At 40.8% G+C, this 24194-nt stretch overlaps 1 protein-coding gene across 3 annotated transcripts in view; it reads right to left on the bottom strand.

Moving 5' to 3' along the window:
• The window catches only part of COQ8A (coenzyme Q8A), a 47930-nt gene extending 23820 nt beyond the window's left edge, over positions 1–24110 (bottom strand). Inside the window, exons 1-4 of one of the 3 annotated variants that reach the window (XM_062571727.1) lie at positions 24032–24110; positions 10188–10380; positions 7433–7843; positions 6776–6842 (exon numbers count right to left, since the gene is read on the bottom strand). In XM_062571727.1, the coding sequence (XP_062427711.1) occupies positions 6776–6842; positions 7433–7843; positions 10188–10364 (655 nt within the window). In that variant the 5' untranslated portion in view covers positions 10365–10380; positions 24032–24110. The other 2 variants (XM_062571726.1, XM_062571728.1) reach the window with 2 other exon arrangements.
• Positions 24111–24194: the final 84 nt, after the last annotated feature.

Below are 24194 nucleotides of genomic sequence, written 5' to 3'. Positions count from 1 at the left end.
TTAAGCAGCTAGGCATAAACAAGTTTAAACTTTAGCAGCTGCTTACTATTAAAGGTCTGAAGTTGAAATAAAGGCTTCAAGAATCTTCACAATATAATCATAGTATCCAGCAGGGTATTTAACTCAGGGCATTATACAAAAAAATGCAACACTCCAATTTCAAGTCTTCAGCAATTAATTGGAAACATCTCAGGGTGTATAAAGTTTGTGCCTAAATGTGGTAGCAGACAAGTGAAAAATACTCATCGAACCATACGGGTTTATCTCTGATGTTTGTTCCTTAGTAGCCAAACCTGCAAGGATGCAACCATCTGTACATGTAACCTACCACTAAGAAACAGGTGATAATTATAAGTCTCATTTCTCACAGAGACAATGCCAACATTTCACCTCTTCTGCAAACCTCTGAGGCTTACGAATGGCTGCCACTTTTCAGAAGTCTCCATTGCTCACTTTTTCCCTCCATTTTTATCAAGTTATTTATCAGAAGAATTATAAAGTTAAGAAATTAATATCAAGGGCTAAAGTTCCTCATGGCTATAACTCCATCCACTAACATCAACAATGGATATTAGTCCAATTGTGAACTGTGAGAATGCGTTACTTTCTCCTTCACTAATTTGAATTTCATTATTTGCAGCATTTGGAGCATACAAAGCTCATGCAACAAAAAACATGCGGAAAGCTTCACCTTTCCTTATCTTGCAAATTAAGGTTAATGTGCTAGGGTTCAGAAAACAAATACTAGACCGGAGGGTTCAGAGCTGCAACACTCATTTCCTGAAATGCTGTTCATTTGTTTTACAAGTCTCTGCTACACACCCACCCATCTGAAAAGCTGTGATCTAGGCATATACTGTTGGAACACAGCTAATACTGCCAGTTGTTTACTTGTTAGTAAGAATAAGTCATCCCTCCAGAGAAGCTGCCTGGCTGTAAAAGAAAAAGCATTCTCCTTATCTGTACTGCTAGCCTACTGACCTTGGACAAGTCACTCCCAAAGTCCTTTGCTTTCTTTATCTGCAAAATGAGTGCTTCCAACACAATTTATTATTCTAGAACAATTTTCAGCATCACTGAACAGCAACAGTTCAGCACCTTGGAAAATAACATCCCCCAGCACCAGTAGAAATTCACACTCCAGCATTTAGTACTTTATGTAAGCAGACAGATCATTTCAGGCCTGGAAAATGCCAGTTGGTTTTTATAACAATAGAGTGTTTCTTCAGATATTTTCCAGGCATCTCCAGCACGCACTACACTTCAAACCACTCCATCAAGATCTGAATCAGGTTTAAAACACATACACGTGCACAGGCGCACACACTCTTCTTGCTCAGCAACTGACACAACAAAACAAATGGATGCTGAACAGCCTGTTATCGTTCTGCTCAGCCTGTCAAGCTCTGGAGGTGTGCAAGTTCTTCCCTGGGAACAGCTTGTGTTCTGGGTTCAGTCACGTCAGACACTTGCAAGCACCGCACAGAACACAGGGCAAGCTGCAGGCACAACTGTGCGTTGATTCCAGCCAGCTTTGAGCGCTAAAATGCTCACTAAAAGAAAACCATGCATAGCTGTCACGCACAGTTGTCACTTATGTATGCATTTGAATACTGTAGTTGTCAGTCCTGTATAGACTTGAAGGAGATTAAGTAGTTCACATAACCTATTTTAAAAGATTTTTTTTTCCAAAACTGCTTAGAAATCAAGTCTAAACATCATTGCAAGCTCCTTGCATTTTCTTTATTGCAAAGGGATCTTACTACACAAGTGAATAAATTTACAAACCAGGAATGTGATAAGGGAGAAAAACAGTGTGAGGAACAGGCAGGGAAGAAATCATATAAGGAAGGAGAAATAGAAATAAAGGAAAGACCAAGAAGTGGGTGGAACTAGTGACCCATCAGGCCATAAAACAAGCAAGGAACCAAGAATAAACAAGTAAATAAATTATATAAGTATATACATTTATTGATTCCAATCATGAAAAAAAAAATCAGTGAAGATATTTAGCACTATAAAAGAGGCTATGAGCAATCATAGACACATAGAATGGTAAGGTTGGAAGGGACCTCTGGAGATCATCTAGTCCAACCCTCAGCATAGCCCCGTACAGGAATTGAACCCATGACCTTGGCATTAGCAGCATCATGCTTTAACTGAGCTAAAATCACTTCAATTGTGGCAAGAAAAAGCATTCAAAAATGCATAACAAGAACAGAAAGAAGTTCCATAGTTTGGCCCTAGTCCATGACTAGCCTAGACTCTGCTCTAGTCAGCATGCAATACTCATTAGCTTAGTATTACACATGTATTACAGAAGATCTTCAACCCTTCCAGCAACATTCTCCGCACACCTTTGCTCCCAAAATAAGTGAGAAGCCAGGTAAACTCATAACTACAGTTCAAGTACTTCTGCCTCCTGTTACTGATGTGTTCATCGCCTACAGAAGTATCCTGACACCAGGCCTAAGAAATCAACATTCCCTAGAACACCTGATTCATTCAATTCGCAGGAAGGAAAAGAAAACAAAGAACACGTGCAAGGAAGTGAACAATGCCAAGTGGCTCGACTGTGAAAGGGATCATGCCAATAGCATGGGAAATCAACTGTCTGAACCCCAGAAAGAGTTAAATTAAATCTTTTGACCTATTCAGCATCTTTCCATCTTCTGCAAGTTCTAGATGTTGTTCTTCCACTAAAGAGAAATTTCTATCCAACAAGAAAAGGCATAGGAAAACGCCACCTAGCAGACCTCTTGCCTTGTTTCAATCACCTCAACCATTCCATTTCCCACACAGTTTCCTGGGGTATTCAAACAAACATGGCACCATAAAGCACACAAAAAAGAGATCACCCTCTGAAAATGTACTTGCCGTTAAGATACACTTCCCAGTGGACATGATTATCTCCAAGGCAATGTGTACAGGGAGCTAGTGAAACAGGAAATAGTGACACCACCCACCTCACCCCATCACTCCACATTTAAACAGTCAGGTTTAAGTGATCTAAGAAACAGGAACAGAGTTGATTCACTGCCATTCTACAGCTTTAACAGCGACATCTCCCTAAAAGGGCTCCTTCCAACTGTTAATCATCATTCTTCAGCCCAGCACCATTGCATGTCTCTGCTGCAGCCCCCCAAAACCAGTGATGTGGTTGGAGACTCATTAAATCATCCCAAATCTTCTAGTTTGACTTCTGTTGAAAAGGCAAGACAAAAAGAATGTATATGACTGCGCAGTCACAGGGACCTTCCAACATATCTACCATTGAGGTTTGAAGCACTTAGTTTACTTCAAGTTTATTTTATTTTTTCTTCTTAGAAGGGGCAATATAAGTTGGGCTGGGCCTCAGGAAAAATTCAATTCCCATCTCAGTTGGGAACTGCCTCCTAATATTCATAGAACTCCCTTAAATCAGCCTCATTCCTCAGTTTTCAAATATTTTCTAAAAATTGTATACACATTATCTCTTGCATCATTTCTTTGAATAATGCCCAGGAAGGACTGACTCAAATCCAGTGAGTGCAAGAAGCAGCTAAGAGACATACAAACACTGCCTTTCCTTGTCACAATCTAAGAAGAAAACAGTCAACTTTAAGCCAAAGCTGACTAAGAACTTCAGAGCCATCAAAAAAAAAAGGGGGGGGGGGGAAATGACCACAGTTCTTGCCATTAGCTAATGTTTTCCCAGTGAAAGGCACAGTCAGATTACTGTCTTCTCACCTCCTCCCACCTTAAAGGCTCTAACTGGACAGCCTCCCCCCCCCCCCCCATAAAGCCTCTCTACCCTTGATCAGTAAAACATTTATTTAGCTCTTCTCCTGGCAGACACTTATTCAACCTTTAAGCTGCTGTTCTGACTACAGAACACAAACGCTCAAAGATCCAGTAGGCCTATCTGACAGGAGCTAACTAATGAGCTCTACAATATTTAGTCATACGGTAGCCTTCACAGAAAGCCACAGACCATAACCACTTCCTTAAGTACTTAGGGCCAAGTTCAGAAAGTGTTTTCAATTCATTGGAACTTCAGTAGGATCAGCAAGAATTCAAGTACTCCTAATAATCTCTCGCTTGAGCACTGAAGACACCAACTCATCCAGCAGAGCAGCTCCTGGTATCTCTCATAGTATTTGGAGTATTAAAATGCTTTGTAGAGGCATAATTTGAAAAAAAAAAAAAAAAAAAAAAAAAAAAAAAAGACATTTCTTATCAGATAAGAGCCAGACAAGAAAAGTCCCACTATAATTAATTGATGTGGTTTCACAATTTCATGACCCATAAGCAGGTCAGAAAAAGCACTCTAAATTTGGAGCAAACAACACGCAGGAGCTGTTCCTAGCTATAAAATGGATCCTTCTTTCTCTATAGTTTTTAAAGGCTATCTAAAAGCCCATATCAATCTAGATCAAGATCTGACAATTAAGGGTTCCTTATTGATGGTCCTCCTATATGGGTGTCCACACTACTTTAGAACCTCCCATCTCAAAGTCTTCAAGCATGGCAATATTAGGCTTTTCAAAGTTTTTTGTTTTGTTTTAATTAAAACCCCTAACTATAGTCCACATCTGCTGTTTGTTAATCAGTGCACTGACATTACTTCTCCTTGCTGTTGCAACAAGAACTCAGAGGGAAGAAAACAAATGAGTGTCAACAAGAGACTGCAGAGACCAGAGATTCTGAACACCTCTCTCCATTTTTGCAACAAGACCTTCCCCTGAAAGTAGGCTGAGTACAACAGCCTTGTCTTGTCAAGAATTTCAATCCTATGAAACAGAAATTGGAGAAGGGTCAAGACCAAAAACTGGATAAAAACTGGTATGACAAAGGATACTGCTTATCAAGAATATCTTTCTTACTGTCCATTTTTGTTGTTGTTACTTTTTTTTTTATCCTGAGGCAGAAGATAGCAAGCTATATTCCCTCTCGAAGCAGGAGTCAGCCCTTCCTCATGCAACAGTCTTGGGTGTCAAAAGCTGGAGTGTACAGCCCCAGAATTGGAACTCAAAGTCCACAGAAAATATGGTCATCTGCCACATCACATCCACCTGCTGTCAGCAAGCTGCAGATAAATCCAACAATTTGGAAAGTGACAGCTAAAAATGCTGCAACACATTTTCCATAAAAATCAAGGCTGGATTAAGAGGGAGACTTGTATGCTAATGGAGCTTAAGAATAATACTCAGATAAGTTTGAAAATGATGCCCATGTTACTCCAAAAGCAGATCATGACTCCTGGTTCTCTTTAAAGAATACTAAGCATGCCAAGGAGACAGCGTCTACAACAAAGCCCAAGGTTAAAGAGGTTTGACAGGCATTAAAATGTTCTTCCTTATCACAAAACTCACTCACTATCTATTATGCACTGCAAAGAAAAACAACAGTTCCTGTCCACAACTCCTCCTAGTGTGCACAACACTGACAAACACAAACACACACACAGGAAGAATAATTATTTTTTATAATGGTTGATCTGATATAATGAAATGCAAATGATTGCATTTGACAGGCTGTATATTTTTCTTTCCTCAGAGATCCATTGCACACGTGGCTATGATTCTCTTCTACAACACTTGACAGAGAAACACAAGACTAACATGCTACTTGTGAGAGACTGCTCACAGCCTAGTTAGGCTGCAATTATCTTAAAACACTGTGGTCACAAAAAAGCAATTTAGAGGCTACTCCCTGTACTGATCAAGTAAGTTAGACTAGCTCAACTGTGATCGTTTTTTTCCCCACTTGCAATGTGATAATTCCCTTTCTCTCAGGAACACGTAAACACGTCTTGGGATGTAAGACATTAGATAACCACTAATTGTTAATATTATTGCAGATGTTTAGCTGCTCTATGACATGAGTCCCATTCTGCAAATAGAACTCTGCAGTCTAGGTTTCAATTACAGTTTCCTGCAAAGAGCTTACAATCTCAGATTTCACATTTTTCCTGCAAGAAAATGATTTATAAAAAATAGCTAAGTATATCAAACCTTGTCCATTATCATCTCTGTACCTTCAAATCAATACCAAAAGAACACATTCTATATTCAAATGCTATTCAGAGAAGTAACCTGGGAATATTTGAGAAAAATCATTTAAAAAGACTCAAGCTGCTCCAGCTGTACATGCTGACAACAGCAGCACGATGCAAGGACTAGAAGGAAAATTTTCCCAATAAAACTGAATCGCATATACAGGACTGGGGCTTTTCTACAGACTGTAGAACAACCTGCACTCCTCTCTCCCCTCCCTTCCATACTCATTAAAGCAGCAGGATCCAGATGATGCATAGTTCCACTACACACTCCCAAATCATCTGCTCTATACTTTTAAGAGCAACTCTCATTTCAGAGCAGGAGTAGAAAAGCTAAGCTCCAGGAATACAATCAGCCAGTGGTCCCAAAAGAAAGACAAAAGAAAACACATGCCAGTTCCATGGTAGATGTTAAAGGCAAGTAGATTGCTGAATGCATCTGAAAGGCCAATTTGTCTATTTGGGTGGGAAATGTTTTGTTCTGCCATACTACTGCAGTAGCTGTTAGATACTAAAAAAAGTCAAAGTATACTATCACACTGAATAAAAAATCCAAATCCATAAACAAATAAAGCTCTGAACCAAGTCACCCATTTATGGGAAAGCACTTTCTTATTAGCAAACTTAGTGAGAAAAGAGAACTAGTTAATGGTTCAAAAGAAGCACAGTCATAGTCAACCATTAATCAGTATGTGCAAGTCTAGTGACTTTGCAGATGCAGGCACGCTACCTTACCTCCAAAGTTGGCGAGTCTTCCAATCCGCGTGACAGGAACTTTGCGCTCTCGGGCCCGTTCACTGAGCTGCAGCAATAGGGGAGGAGGGATAAAGGAAAAGAAGCCATAGATGAGCTGGGCATAAGGTCAGATACCTACAAATTAAGAATGCAACTTCTAGAACACTTAAGGAGCAACTAGACTACTAGCTAAAGGGAACAAGCTTTCTAGGTCAAAAGAGACCTTTTAGGGCAATCCTCAAACCTCTGCAGCCTACAGCTGTCCACATCTGCCCAAAAATCTCACCCTGAAAACTGTTGTGAAATGCTGACCTGTCATTATCATAATAGTACAAGTCTTCACAGCCCAAAGAATGAAAGAAGAGTTCCTATTTGTATAAAGCTGAAGTCTAACCCTATGTATGCATTTTAAACATCCTCTCACATCTGAATATCTAATATACAGGGGGCAGGCATGAGAGAACAGCCTGAAAAAGAAAATGTTGAAAGAATAATCAGAGATCCAAGTTAAGGAGCACCGACACTCCTCTTTTGCCCCCACAAGCATGGAATAGTGAAAGTTTAATAGGCAAGAGAAACACAGCAAGAGGTGAGGACAACCCAGTACAGAAAGCATAGTACTAAGAATCCTTACTAAAAACAAACACACACACATACCATCTGTTTGTAAGGTTTCTGCTCCGAACCTGTTTTGGCCTGTCTGGCTTTATCAATATCTTCAGCTGTTAGCCCACCAACTGAAGAATGGTCTTGGTGAAAAGCCCTGTTTTGTCCAAAGGCAGCAGCAAAAGGATTTCCAGGGTCCCTAAAGCCTCCAAATAACCTTGCATCCATTTTGGCAGGGAAAGGCTTCTGTCCCAGGCCTGAATCTCCAGTTTCGCCAACATTTCTAAAAGGTCCACTGGTAGTGTAAGAATAAGCAGGGCCCTCACCGCTGTGTTCATGGGGCTTGCCAGATGGAGCAGAGAAGTCCATTGAAGCATTTGATGGCTCTCGTGCTGAGAAGTCATAGTCTTTCCCAAAGTCATCTGTAAGATCAGTTAAGTTCTCCTGCTGTTTGCCTAGTTCCTGCAAACAATAATAGAAATATTTTAAGAACAGAATTAAAACCCAGTACATACCCACCTTGATCCTCAAAGGTGGGCATGCAGCTGGGTTGTCCTGCCTCTACAATGAGCAATTTATATAGAATCTGGCACCAGAGACATTCACAGCAGGGACAGAGAAAAAAGGGAGAGACTAAGGACAGCTGGAACCATAGACAGTCTTTCAACCACATTGATAGGGCAAATTCATTAACAGCTTCTCAAATACGAGCAGCTGGAGATGACTTGTTCCATGCATACTGCCAGGAAGGGCCACTAATTCTAGAGATCACTACAAGCAGAACACTATCCAGAAGTAACAGGTGATAGGAGCTACAGAATAGCACGACATAACTTCTGCTGTCCCTCCTCATTACAGAGCTGCCCTCATTCTCAATGTTCCGTTCTTACCCATTGTGTGCTCCCTCCCCAACACTACGCCCAGTCATGCAATGTCACCACTTTTAAGCCACAAACTACCTAAAGTAAAACCAGATACCTAGCTATACACCAGTAAGCTCAGCCATCCCTGGCCAATGACATTATCTCATCAATCAAGCAACAAACTATGGCAAGTTTTGTTGTCATCCAACAATCAAAGAAGTGCTAGAAGCAAGGAGAACAGTTCCAAACACAGCAACAGTCAAGACAAGCCTCTCCTGAATGTCTTCTGTTCTGTCCTGACCTGCAACAGCTGCCCCACAAGCCCAGATATTTCCCATCACTTTTTGGCACAGGCAATACCAGAGCCAGCAGCAGAACATTAACTCCTATTTATTTGTTACTCTAGATATACCAATCACCCATCTCAGTAACAACAAAACCCTGGAAATACTGATAACCAGTAATGCCAATCAAAAGAATTAAGTCCTACTGAGGTTAGGCAAGCAGGCAGCATATTTCAGGCTCTGTTCTAAGTATTAATTATTTTTCCCCTCCTTGCAGAAAAAAGCAGAACGTAGCTCTTCCCGTTATGCAGCAGGTCTCACGCCATTCCGAACATCAAAATTACTTGCAGGATGGGATGGGGTGAAAAAATCTCTCTGCATATGGGGACCACGGCCACAGCAACGACTGACAATTGGAAACAAGACGGCCTCTCTACTTCCATACTTCAATCTTTAAAAGCATGTCAGACAGCCAAATATTTGCCACAGATCAAGAGACGAGAAATATATTCACTTACTATAAAAGCTTTCCTCTCTTCAAAACAGAGAAGTCTTGTAGCCCAGACTGCGGATTTCTTAAGAGGCCCTGCTTTGGCAGCAGCTTCTGCTACAACTCATTTACAGAATGCAATGAGAGTATTCTGCAGATGTATATGTAAGGATTTTCTCTTTTGCAGCGAAACATACACAGAAACAGAAGACCATTATCTCTTTCCGAGGATGCAAATGGAAGACAAAGGCAGATCAAAGTACTAACAAATATACTTACTGTGTTTCTCAGGTCAAAGCAATGGCAAGCTTAAACAGAATCAGATTACCATACAATCAGATTCTAGGGTTGAAACTAAAGGATACTACCATTATAGTCTAAATTTACAGCTCAGAATAAACCTCAAAACCTCACCTATTAATTTCTATTTCAAGGCCATAATTTATTTGTGCTACAGTATCTTTCTAAAGGACAACTGTTCTTTATTTAGTTAAGTTCCTTCCCTGAGACAAGCTCCAGATTTTCAGGAGATGGCAAGACAGCAAATGGGATGCTCTTATCCATACTCATGTCCGATACTCACACTGATAACAAAATTTCCATTTAAATAATAAAAAAAAAGATTTATTCCTTAGGTTCCCCCTTCAAAACCAGACTCTGCTATAAGTGATGAATATGCAAACACCTGATCCTGAGCCCTTCTGAAAAACGTCACACACACCAACTCCATAAAGAAAGGAAGAAGCTCTAAGCTAAAGCCAACTCACTCTAGAAAAGTTCATTTTCTCAAAGGAGAGATAATCAAGAACTGAAGTTTGAAGGAGACTGTAAGTAACAAAGCCGCTGGCCAATCTTAACAAGACTATGATCTCTGACTACGTAAGGAAAACAAAGGACACTTCATTTTCAGCATGCCTTAAACAGTCAGAAATAGAAACTGATAGATTGCAAAGTGTTCCCTTCCTATTAGTGTCTGATCACCAAACACCTACTGCACTCTATAAAGCTGGAGAATTTGCAACTTATTCTAACATTTGTATTATTTACCTAGCACTTCATACAGCTAGGTTCACAAAGAGAGTTCCTAGCCACTCTCACAATACAAATTTCCTGAAGAAAAGTCAAAAAAAAAAGACCTACTATACTGTATACATACAAGGTTTCCTTACCTGCACTTTCCCCAAGGCAGAACTAAACTGTTCTTCAGCAGCGGCCTGCAGACTCTTTGCAATGGTAAATGCATTGCCTCCAAGGAACGCCTGCTGAAGCTGTCCTGCTTGGGTTTCTAGGACTGCTTTACTGAGCTTTGTCAAGCCTCTCATAACCATGATGGCATCACCCGCCATGACTGATCTTTCTGTGCTGAAAGATAAGAAGAGGGAAAAGGGGGGGAAAAAAAGTCATGAAACACAGCATTAAAGTTTGCAAGTAGTTTCAAGTCATCTGATAGCCAATGGCATATCCCAGATAATCTCATCGCCCTTTAGGAATCATCCACTGTGGGAAATACTGTTTGCAGTTCAGATAACACACTAGCCAGCTTGAACGACAGCTAGCTAGCTGACCTTACCAGGCAACATGAGAACTCCTCTTATGACCATGTATTAGTTTGGAGTGTATTCCAGAGCTTTTAATGAATATTCAAATTATTATTGACAAGGGGAAGCAAAGACAGGTAGATCTCAATAAGGCTGCAAAAGTGGTCCTAACCTCTTCCCAATATTTAAAAAAAGATGAAATGTATTAGCATTCGACCTTTGATTACCAGTCCTTGAAACACTTCTTCCTACTTGAGACAGATTTATAACAGTTTCTACAATTTCAGTGTCTTCAATTACAAACTGAGCATTATAGGACACAGAAGAGAATGTTTTTGATATGAACAAGTTCAGCTGACCACTTTCAGCACAGCCTAGAACTAAATTCAGGCTCAGGACACCAGCTCTCCTATAGTACTTTGGTTCAAGTAAAATAAAACTAGGAGTTTCTTGTTCCAAGGAGAACTCTAAGAAAAAAAGGCCCATAGATATGAAGTAAATACAGCAGATGCACACAAACTGTGCTGGGGTGCCAAAACCATGTTCCCAGGGAGATGGTTTTATCTGTTTATTTTCTCTCACACATCTTTAAAGCACTCCCACATCTTTAAAAACACAGCTACAACAATTCAATGTAGACTTCTCAGTAGTCTGAGAGGGTCGCAGTTCCAGGGCTGGTTCAGTCACCTACACTCCCACCTTTTCTGACAGAAGATGGAGCCACATAGTTTGCACAAGATGCTGATTAAAGCTCAACCTCACCTGTGGATCTTCTTTGCAGTGATCTGGAAGCAGAGGTGGGGAGGAGCTGACTGCAGTGGCTCAGAGCACTACCAGGGCCATGTATTAAACTGTTATCAAAAGTAGGTGCACAGGCACCATTTCACTTTTAGAAGATATTCCGTCAACACCCACAAATGCACAACTGTAACTGTTAATACACTGAAGTGATTCAAGTGGTTCAGAGTCAACAGCACACATGGCATTATGCCTTATTGCAAACAAGCGATTGGATCCAGTTACCACTGCAGGAAATACAAAGCCTGTCTTTCAAATAGAGATCACTGTTATCAGTCACACAAGTATAGATTACCATATCCAAAGTTCAGGACATATACAATTTTACAGCAGTCGCTAAATAGTATATTTCTGAAACACACTTATGTAAACAATGGTTAAATCTTGGTTACTGGATCTTTGTTCAACACCTGTTAATCACTGATCAAAATCAGGAACAATTATTGTAGCCAGGAAGTGAGTATTATACATTACATGCTTTAAGTATGGTCTTCAGAAGGACAGCCAAGTGTTAGTAACATTACCTAGGTTTAATGGATTAGCTGTAAAAACACAAAATCAAGTCTATCTAGGCCATCGTTCTGTGGTTATCTTTACAAAACCTGCCTACATGCTCCTGACCCATAAGAAGTGTTACTTCTGATTTTCTCCAGAGTTTAGTCACTAAGGCTGGATTTCATGTTGCATAATACACTTTTAAGTTTAAATGTTGTTTGTCAGGTATGGTGATCTACTCTGCCAACAAGTGTTTCTCCCGCCACATCTTTACATTGAACATACCCACTGAACATTCCCACACAATTCTCACCCAAAGCATCTGCAGGTGATGCCTGTGATTCAGTGCTATAAAAACTAGTTAGCCAACAGCACATTACTGTCCTATCTGAAATGAGACTTTTTAAAGGCTGCTTCTACTGATAAGCTCTTTCTTTTTTTAGTCTCATATGCTAGGAGCATAGAAAGGATTGAACAAAAACCACATGAACCTCCCCCCTCCCACAAGAAGGGCAACAAAAGATAATGCAATATAGATCAAGGTACACTACGACATTGCGCGCACACACAGAAAAAAATCCCTTTTTACATGGATTCTTTCTAACCAGCAATGCTAAAACCATATCCATCCTTTCACCCAAAGGAGAGCTGAAGGGCTTATTTTGAATTGAATTTTATTCCAGAAGATTTATTAAAAACATGTACTATATCATAACTGTCAATAGAGAAGCTAATGCAACCACAAATGGAAAACACACATTGCTCAGTGTGCGCTCAACCCCACATTGCTAAATATATCAATGAGCAAAGAGGACCAATTCCCTTTTACAGGTTTAAGATCATTACAGGTTAAAATCATTGCTGCTGATGTTCTGCTGACTTCCATGCTATCATTATCACTTTCTCCAGCACGCATGGTATGTAGTGGTTATAACCATGAAGTGTTTTGTTAGCTCAGAAGCATCAGAAACACATTCCTATGCTGCATTGGAAAAAGGACAGGTTATTGTAATAGGCCACTCCACCCAGCATTTCTTTACCTGCAGAAGAGACCAGTGAACTCCTCTGCAACACAGTAGGAGAGGTATGTCCCACAGGCTTTATAATAATTTATCACTCCTCATCCCCCCCCCAATCTTTTTGAGGTACTAACCATATCAGAAATAATCACCAAACGAAGTCCATGACTCCATTCTGAGGTAAAGTCCCTTGCAAGATAGGGAGATTTCCCTCTACAATAAGGCCCTTGCACACATCAGTATGTCAAGGGTACAAAGGGATTTACCCACACAGGGGTAAATCCGACATAAGGTCCTCTTGCTTGACTGTAGGTGGTGATTCTCACACCTGAACGTTCTGGTATTCTGCAAAAGCCACAAAGCAAGACTCAGATCCTGCTCTAGCGAGTTAATGCTCTCACTCAGAAGTTTGAAATGTGTTTTTATTTGCAGATTCTTAAAATTGTGTTCTGGCAGAAACACAGGCCAGTGTAGCAAAGACAAGCCTACAGGTTACTAACTTGTTGTTTTCAGTGATCTTTCACAGACAGTATACAAGTAGCTCGCAGAGGACAAATTGAAACCACTGCTTGAACACAATTAAATACAAAGCATAGTTCAGTAAAAACTTCATAGGTCACATCCAGAGAGAGTAACCAACAAATAAAGGCCGAGGAGGAGCATATTTTCCAAAGTGAGACAATACTCCAGCTTTAATATAAGTACATTTGTAAGCCACATCCTCCAATTCTTCATCCTTTGCATATTAAATGCTTGCCATTAATAAAGCCAAGTCAAGAAAAAGCAGAGGAAAAGAAAATAACCATGCTGCAATGATTAATCCTTTAGCCATAGACATTAGGAGCAAGAAAACATTCAGCTAACATCTGTACCCATCATCACGCACTATGAAAACGAGAGTTCGGAAGTGCAATCAGAACTGAATTCTACTATATCGCAGGCCTTTTCCTCACTGGAGAAAATTCCAGGATATCTAATTTTGTAGACATCATATTCAGTAGGACACAATGCTTTCCATGTCCTTTCCAGGAAAATTAACCAGAGATTAATGAGGTTATCACACACACAGAAGGTGGGAAAAAAAAAAACCACACATTAGATAAGCAAGAAGGGAAAAAGTGTACAAAAAAACAAAAGAATCAATAGAATTATCTTTTTTCTTCAGTGAAAAGGTGATGAGCACAAACAAGGACAAGAGACAAGAAAAACGAAAGATGGAAAAACATGTATTTCTGAGGTAGAAGGTTGGTACCTTAACTCCCAGCAACATACGCACGTTAACATCCACTTCAGACAACAGGCAAGGGAATTGCTTCCATTGCAAGTTCCATTCATGCTATTACTAATTCAATACATATTGTAAGCAAGATCTACCAAAAACTGATTCAAGGAGTGGTTTCAGCCAGCACTGGTCCAAGTCCAGAAAGGGTGCATTATAGTTAACTTGTCTCCTGAGGAATCATTATCTAGTGCCGGCAGAGATTAGCACGCTTTCTATACAGAGTACTGACAAGTTGGTCACGTCCATACAAACTGTCAGAACGCCTGACAATGCAGCTTGAAGAGGGTTGACAAGCATCAACCACGAATATTTCCCAAATATAGGCAGAGTCACAGTGTTTGTTCAGTGTTTGTTTCACAGCTGAATGAACCTGCAGAAAACATCCCACACCTTTCAGTATGAGGAAGGCAATATATCACTGAGAAAGTTAGAACCAAGTTATCCATGGACATAGAATGAGATTCACACAGCAGACGGAGGCGCTGATGTGGGGTGCATGCCACATGAGTAGGTAACCTGTCTCCAACGTCAAAACAGACTTTGAACCCTGTTGTAATGACACAAGACTAAAACCAAGTATTGCAAGCTGCCTGGATTGCTTTTTTGTACAGCAACTGTCTGCCTCAAAAGCCACCATCTCCTAGTGAATAAGAGCAGTGTATTTTCTTCTTTCTTCAACATACCACACAACTAGATGGAAGGCTTAAGAGAGTACAGCAAGATACTCAGTAGCATATCAAAGGCCAAGCACCGAAATGGGAAAAAAAAAAAAACACACCTAAAACACACCCAAAACACACCCAAAAAAAACAAAAAAAACCTCATCAAAAACGGGTAACATAAAACTCAGAATTCTTATATTTAGTGATGTCAAAAATACGTTCCTCCTTTCATTCCCCTTCTTTCCCACATGCTAGCATGTATGCACACAGCAGTTTCTGACTCCATTTACTTTAACCACATGCTTCACCAAAAATATTATATACATATATATAATATATAAAGATATATAATTGTGTGTGTATATCTATCTATATACATAAAAATATATAAAAAAAAACAGAGACTTCTTATTCCTCAGAGATGTGTTGGGGGGGGGGGGGAAGATTTCTGTGCATCAGAATACAGCCTCTCTCAAAGTGATCACTTCCTTAGCATCAACAGTTTGCTATCTGCACCAGAAAGAAGCCCTTCTACTGTTGAAGGGGGAAAAGAAAACAAACAAAAAACTGCTCACTTCACACCCACCTATCTCATAAGCAGCACAGTATTGCACTAGCCCACATTCCTCCCTCAGGTCTCTGGACAGTTTTACTCATCTTCTTTACCTCCATTTTTTCTTTTAAAGAAGTGATCCAAAATGAAAAATATTAGACTGGACAGACAGTAAGGCAGATAACTGAAGCAATCTCCGTGCCTTTTTTCCCCGCCTCCTGCCTGTTGTTCAGATTCAGCTAAGGTAACAGTGATTGTGATAATGGACAAGGACTACAAGCCTGGAATCAGCACTGGGGCAACTGTGGCAACAGTGTAAATACGAAATTAAAAAGAATAAATCACCACAAATAAGGTCACAGATGACCATATACTCAATATTTGTTCCATGACCACAAATCCAAAGTAGCAGACTATAACTTCAAAATAAGTATTATTCATCAATTATACTCATCCTTTCCAGATTTTCCTTCTTTCTTATTACACACGTTGTCATGTCAATCCTTTCACGTGATCCTTTCACTCATGACCTTTTTCAGTTCCATCACATACATCCACACCAGCCCCCTTTAACAGATTACCAAGCCCTTGCCTAGTCATATTTTCATTAACTGGATTCCTTGGGCCACAACTAACCAAAATTCAACTAACCAGGGCACAGAACAAAAAACATTTTAAAAGGAAAGAGTTACCTTCATCCTTTAGATTGAACCAAAAATCTCCTACTTAGCTTACCCTTCACTCTACAGACACACACAATCTGTTTAAAGACCTGACCAACAACAGAATTAAGTACTCCTGTGTTTGAATCCAAACTATGGCGCAGGATTCAAGTCCCCTTAAATTGAATTAGTCTCTGAAAGCAGTTTTAGAAACACCCTTGCACAAATAAAAGTTTGCCCATGGCATTTAAAATCAAAACAGCTTCCAAAGGCATGCAGCACTTGTTTACACTCTATTAATTGTAACAGCTGTACATGCACTAATAGAAGTGGGCTGCTTGGCAGACAAATGCATCTTCCCCCCCCAAAATTCAGAAGGCCTAGCAGCCATTTTTGGTGAATGATAGCTAGTTCAGAACCCAGCATGACCAGTTTTCCCCATAAATGGCTTGACACGCATCATAAGGGGGAAAAAAGAGAGAAAGAAAAAAAAACTTGCACATTTTAAAAGCAAGCATAGAATCTGCTTTATTTTAGGCACAGATATATCAATGGAAAGTGACTGTTCTAGACTGATGGCTCTATATAATTCTTTCTGGTGAGGTCAGACATTGTCTGGGGACATGCAAAAGCAGAGTCATAGCCCACGTGCCTGGAATTAATGGAACCTCTTTCTATCCTGGTCATGGATCTAGAAATAATTCACTCACAGTTAAGATCCTAGTGAGAGCTGGCATTCCCTTTATTACAGGCCACTTCCTCTATTGATACATCTTGACACAAAATCCTAACAATTTCTGTCAGGCATAATTTGGAGCTAGGTTTGATGCAATCATTTTGATTTCAAGACTGCCGCTCACTCATTTTTTCCCCAAATGGGTTCTGTTCCAGGAAAACAAGTATTTGACATTGAGGGGGCAAAAAGTTCAATTTCCCTTATTTGGGGGCCTTTAAAAATATACTATTTATACAAAGAAAGATTTAGGCCATTTTCACGCTTTTTCTCTGACACTATTACACGTAGGCTGTGCTGATACTGGCTTAGCTTTGACTGGATAGCTCTCCAGTGTGGGAGATATCAAACCACTACTTGCAGTCCATTATCTTTCTTTTCACAAAGGTGAGCTTCTGCATGTAGAAAGTGACTCATTTTATTTCACTAGCTTTTGATACTGGAATTATGAGACTATTTCTTCCACTTTCCATTTCAACCAATTCCAAGTTTTCAGAAGTACCTACAGTCCCCAATTATTCCAGAATTAAAGTAGTACAGACAAAAGCAGCAGATCTTTCACTAGCAGTTCCACTAGTGGACAAGTCAAGGGCTTTGCCAAGCTACCAGCTAGCTGTACCAGCAATTTAATTTCACAAATATCTAAGTTCATCCTTACTGATTGTACTAAGGGCTTCTGTGGGCCATCTGCCCATTCCTCTTATCCATAGCTAACTTTGTTCCAGTTACACAAAACTAGAAACAGCGTTAGCTAGAATGCTTACTTTAATGTAACACTGCTAATTAGAAAAGATACTTCCATCTGAAATTGCACTTATATACAGCACCTAACACCATCTCTGTATTATTCATGTTACAAATACAAGAGGGAAGAGGAATAAGTTTCTCCCCCCCCCCCCAGTTTATTCATGCAGCAACACCTAGAGTAAGCCATTTCACTGCATCACCCATATGGCTCCATACCAATGGGCACAAGCGTAACTTTAATCACATGAATGATCTTGATAAGTTTTGTGACTGAATTTACTTCCTGTGTGTCAATCTTTCATCTACAACCAGGAAAACAGTATATCAAAAACAAGATAAAATAGGACCACAAGATGCACAGATTAACATGAGATTCAGGCAGGCCTTGTATTTGAAACATACTTAAAGAGAGCTACTAAAAGCTGAACCTATAAGTTTGTTTGGATTTGTGGTAAGCTTACACAAAAGCACCATTCACACAGTTAACAAGGTCCAAGACCTTCCTCTATGAATGTTAACATAGAACTAAAAATTACTTTAAAAGACAAGTTTCCACAATGCCACATGCAACCCCAACCATCAGAATTTATAAGACGTTTACACTAAAGCTCTACTTTAGATCAATTCTAAAAGTTCTGTTCAAACAAAGCTAATATAACAAACATCTCCCTTGACTTTTCCAGATAAGCGCTACATTCTCATAGTATTGCAGAAAAGACCACAAAATCTTAGTCACTCATCTGCTACAAGCAGGGAGCTGCACATCTCCACAGTATTAAGCTCTGCACACGTAACCAACAGAACTTCCCAATGATCTCATGTGATGAATTGGAATACAAAGTGTAAACGAGGCAGGTTATCAGTTGGCAGGTGTGGAGCTGTTGGCAATTTTTTTGGCATACACTGTTATGCTGTAATTGTTTTGATTGGGAGTTTTATCTTTCTGAAAGCCCAGAGTCCAATTTGAAAATTAGACTGATAAAAAGCTGTTTCAAATAAGTGAAGATAAGATTCAAAGGCACCATGATTTAAGACAACATTCTTGAGAAAACAGGAGCTTTTCCTGTTGCATTTAAACATGAATCACTTTTCACTGGTAGATATCAAAGAACTAGAGAAAGGAGATCAATATTATTTTTTAGAGGAAGAGAGAAATTAATTTGTCCAAGATTATCCAGCATGTCAGTTACAGAATGGTTTTACAGGTCTCTCCTGAGTACATTAATCCTTATAGCATACAGCCTGTCTCTCAGAGCCTTTTAGATCTCCATCTCTGTAGATCAAAAACAGACTAAGGAGTTGGCCACTTTGCTGACCACCTTAATAATCTAAATGATCAAATGCTGCATGAGCAGACATTTTAAGTCAGAACTCTTCTAATTATAAACTTCTGGAAAACTAAACATAACCTGGACTTGTAACCATCCTATTCATCTGTCTTTCCTTTGGTGTAAGAAAGTATTTTCCCTGTTATCCTTTTCATACATAGAGGCAGGGCCATGCACATTTTGTCCCGAGTCACTACTCAGGGTGAGTGACCATGCACATTTCTCACTGTGGAAAACACATTCTCTGCTCACGTGGTGGGCAGAACCCTCCCGTTATCATTGTGAACAACAGGTCACACACACAGCCTCCCACCATTGATCCTGGAGGCGGGCATATCTATAGAGATGCCATGCCTTTCAACCTTGCCCTGGAACCTAGGGTGAAGCTCCAATATAGTAGCTTACAACACACAAGTCTATTCATAGCCTCCCTAACATACCAGTGTCCTAGCTACGGGAGCTTTCCTGCTCTGGCTGTGCCAAAACGTCTCCTGTAAGAACATGAAAAATAGGATGCAAGAAGAGGATATACCAGTAGGCAAAAAAAGACTACTTTAAGAAGCCACAGACCGAGGTGGGTTGTAAAACTACAACCACAGTGTCTGAGAGAACATAGACTATCAGAGTCTACAGTTCCTATATTCCAGCTCTGTCTCAGATCTCAGACAAGTTCTTTGCTTCAGTTCCTGCTTTTCATACATAGGGGTATCTTCAATACCAGGGTATATAAAGCTCACTATTCTTCTTTTCCCCCCCATAACCTACAACTAGGTCTCATCTGCAAGCTCTCATACCTAATACAGAACATAAGTAACTGTAGACTTTTAGGTTATCTTGGAATGCATTCTGTAAAGTCGTATTCTATATAAAGCAGGATCTAAACATTGTTCTTTCAAACTAAGAGAACCAAAACTTTACACAACATAAACAGGTACATTTGGAAATCTCACATTTCCCATACTGGCTTCTGAATGACTACATTCCAAAAAGCTTTGCTATGTTACATAAAATTGTACGTTTAATTCTATGCTTACTGTTTTTAGAAAAGTCCTCCAAAAGAGGCACTCATTTCACTCACAGCTTACTAACCAACCGTTCCTTCTTCCATCTTTTTCCCAGTCCTGATTGACAATATTGAACCAAGAGGTTAAAGTATTCAAGACAAGGATTTAATACTCCCAAAGGGCACAGTTCAGACAGCAGGAGAATTGTGAAATTTCAGAATACTAAGTCAGGCCCTTTTATAGTGTATTTCCTCAGTACAAGCAGAAAAAACAAGGTGTGTGATAGGTTAAAAAAAGACCTGAATAGCAGTAAGTAAAGATTTAGTCTAAACACATACAGGCCAAATAAGAGCTAAATAAGGATCTAATCTACAGACAAAACTAAGAGATATAAGGGGCAAATGCTCACAATATACTATAGCTGGAAGACATTAAATGTACAACACAAAACAGTTCTAGGACTAACTACATCATAAGCAGATCACCCTATTTGACATCCCTCTGTAAAAAAACCGTAACGAAAACACATACCCTTTAAGCAACTTTGAGAACAAAGCAGTTTTTACTCTGTATGAGTTTCCAAGCTTATGTAGGCAGACGTACACTGATGTAACGTTTCTAGAAGCCAACTCCATAGAATTGTCAACCATGGTTTTCAGAGCAGCTAGTGTTATTTCCCATGTTCCAAGAAGCACACAGAACACTTCAGATATCAAACAACAGAGAATTTAAGATCTTTCATTTAGCTCTACATACCTCTACTTACTGACAAAACATAAAAGCATACAACTGTGGTAACAAAGGGGAAGACTTGCATAACTTATTTCTTGGTCTTCCTCACCAGCTTAGATTGGTTAACTTTGCCATCTACTGTAACTTCAGGGAAAAAAAAAAAAAAAAAAAAAAAAAAAAGTGGCATCTACTTAAATGAGGAGGACATCTTGGAATCTAAGGATAGGCTCATGTCAATACACGAGCTTTCACTCCTGGATAGGAGAGTAAATACTGAACAAGTTCCCCAAGCCCCCTTGGGAGCTCTATTGTTAACTTGCATTTTGGCCCCATAAGAAAACAGTAACTTCAGGTACTGAGGAAAAGCATGCACACAGAACATGCAGAATCTCTTCAAGCACTTTTATAAAACAAGTTTAGATGGAAGCTACCTTTCTCCTTAAGATGCTGCAGCTCAGAATAAACACTCTGATAAACCAAAAAGCCTCTTCCAGATCCCTTTCTTAAACAGTTTTAGACTGAGAAAGCCAGGCCACCTACATAGGCGCAGGTCATATGATACGTAAAGACAGCTTCAGACATCCTACTCCTAATCAAAGCAGTACTGTTCATCCATCACTATAGAATGATTTAAGGAATATACAAGAAACAATTTTATCCATGTATCAAGCTGAGTCCTGAGATATGTATTTGCAAGTCAGCTAAACCAAGTAAGCTCTGTCAAGCACTCTGACACACTAAATATATACTATACCTATCAAAAAAAGAAATCTCATGTCAATCAGTTTAGTTCAATTCCTGCTTTCTAATTTCCCTAATATATCGACCTCCTTCTCTCTCATTTTTAGAGAAATGATATAACCTGAAAAAATAGAAGGAGAGGCAGAATAACAGACCATCACCTTCCTATAAAAGGATTAGTTACAGACTGGAAGCCAAAAAAAAAGTTACGTTCTTGCTACATAGATTCAACATGAGCTATTATTAACCTGATCTAAATATCACAAGTGAAATAACCAGAGCTGCATTGCATAGCACAGAATTCTCCTTGACAGCAAGGAAACAAGGTGACCAACACTCAAATGGTAAACATGTAAAGGAATTCTCCACATCTTCTGACCTTTTCTTCTACTTATCACACCACTTTATTTTTAAAAGACAGACACCATTAAAGCACTGCAGGTCACTTTTTTTCTTCCCCTGTCAGATTAAGCTTGGACAACATACAACAGTTTATTATAAGCAAATCTTACTCAGAGTTACCAAGGTTAATGCTAACTAACATTAAAGTACAGCATACAAAAATAAAACTGACTGGCCTAAGCAAGCAGATTGGTAAGCAAATGAATCACAGTTAAACTGTTCTTTCTACTGATGAAAGAAATAGGGATAAAAAACTTATTACATGTTAGAGAAATTCAAGACTACTAATTTTCTGTTTAAATGACAGACATCAATCTGTTTCAGCTTTTACAACTCGGAGCAGTTTCTAAACCCCTTCAGAAGTCCCTCACTGAGTTACTATTGGCTTTGAGGAGAATCCTTCTGCACACAGCACTAAGTATTTTACACCCGCTCAAAGACTACACCTCACTTGGAATGAAACTATTTAAGAATTAGAAGATGCTTATCAACTGCCAATTTAAGGACAAGCAACTCAGGTCATAAAGTTTAGAAGCTGTTACATTCAGATATTTAAGCAAATTCTTAGTTTTGGAGGTTTGCTTGAAATTTTGGTTGTTTTTGTGGTTGAGGTGGTGTTTTTAAAAAAACTAACATCTTACGTTACTGAAAGCAGAAGAATCTTTTATATGCTTCCACATTTTTCTTTGCTTGAACCCTAAATAAACCACTTTGCCTCATTTCTGTTAACAGTACTTCATTAACTTCCTTATTTGTTTTTCATAAAGCTGGCTGCAGTACTTGGATTTTCATTACATAGAGGGAGAAAGTTTTGCTGCAGTTGGGAGCAATCTGATTATGTTTGGATCAGAAGTAGTCTTATTAAGTAGCATACAGTTTTGCCGAAGTTATGATTCAGTAACTATGAATGGAACATTTTACAAGCCAAGTGTCTACATCTGTAGTTATTTGGAATTTGTGTGTTCAGTGCTTGTTTAAAAGTACCCACCTATTTATTTTTGACCACTTTGTAACAAAGAATTTACAAATCTGCCAGTTTGTCTGTGAGAAGTAGATCATTTCCTTGGTCATACTATCAAAGCTCGTGGTCTTATTTTCTTTTCCATTTCATCCACAAATAAATAGCAAAACGTGGAACTCCATACTTGGAGATAAGTCAAAAGCCATCTGGACACGATCCTGTGCAATGCGCTCTAGGTGACCCTGCTTGCACGGGGGGAGAGGATGGCGCTAGATGATCTCTGGGGCTCAATTCCAACCTCAACTGTTCTGTGAGGAGATATGACTTACAGCTATCTTTAACCACAATCACAGAACCTTTCCAGAGAAAAAAAGAGAAGTGAGATCCTTAGCCAAAGTAGACTTGAAAGTCAGCATATATTTATGCAGCATGAGGCAAGGTTTTGCAGGTTCTTCAGCAACGTCAGTGGCAACCTGGCAAGGCACATACCTTACAAAGTGGAAAAGTAGATTCCACCCTTCATCCTAAACACTTTTTTGAATATAAAATACACGAAAACCTTATCTTTGCAGAATAGCCTAAGCACCTGCTGGGCAAGCTGAGCCCTACCATCCCCTTCCCTGAAAGGGATCAAATTGCAAAACACACAATTCACCCAGCAATACAGAAGAGAAACACCTAACACAGGCCAGGATAGGGTCAGCCTCTCACAGAGCAGTTATCAACACGAAGTTTACACGGCGCAGAAAAACGCAGGAGAGGGAGATCGAAGCGTTGCACAAGGCTGGGGCTGCATACACCAGGCGCGGGCAGCCGCGCGCCGTTACGCGGCCTGGCGCCCAAGCGCGCTCCGCTCTGGGGCTGCGCCCGGCGGCAGCCCCAAACCCACCCGCGTCCCCGACCGGCCCCCGAACGCGACGGTTTAACGGACAAGCGGGGCGGCGCCGCACTGCACCGCCCACCTGTCCCGGCGGCGGCTCCGGGGCTGCGCCGCTCCGCGTCGCCGCCAGGCCACGGGCGAGGCCGCGCCCCAGGGGCCGCCGCCGCCGCCCCCCCCCGCGGGGCCCCCCGCGCCGGGCCAGCCCTGCTGCCCCCGCCCGCCATTGCCCCGCGGAGCCCCCGCACGTCTCCCCGCGGGGGTGAGGGCACGCGCCCTCCCCGCGCCGGGCACGCGGCGCCCAACGGCCGCTGGGCAGCCCCTTCCTCCCCCCGCCAGCACCGCCCGGGCAGCCCCCGTTACCGCGGCCTGCGCGCCGAGCCCGAGCGCGCCCCGGCTACGGCCTGGCCTGGCCTCGCCTGGCCTGGCCTGGCCTGGCCTGGCCTGGCCTGGCCTCGCCTCGCCTCGCCGCCCCGCACCTGCGCTCGGCCTGGCTCGGCCCGCGGTGCCGCGCGCTGCGTGCCCGCCGCCTGGGCCCGCGCGCTTGTTTACCGTCCGGCCGCCCTCGGCCGAGGCCCGGCCTCTGGCCCCGCCCCCGCGCCGCTCCCATTGGCTCCCCCGCGGGCCCCGCCCTCGCCGCCG

This window comes from Rhea pennata, chromosome 3 (genome assembly GCF_028389875.1).
Source record: "Rhea pennata isolate bPtePen1 chromosome 3, bPtePen1.pri, whole genome shotgun sequence".
Classification (NCBI taxonomy): domain Eukaryota; kingdom Metazoa; phylum Chordata; class Aves; order Rheiformes; family Rheidae; genus Rhea; species Rhea pennata.
The sequence above is the reverse complement of the archived record's forward strand: the minus strand, read 5'-3'. Positions and strand labels throughout refer to the sequence as shown.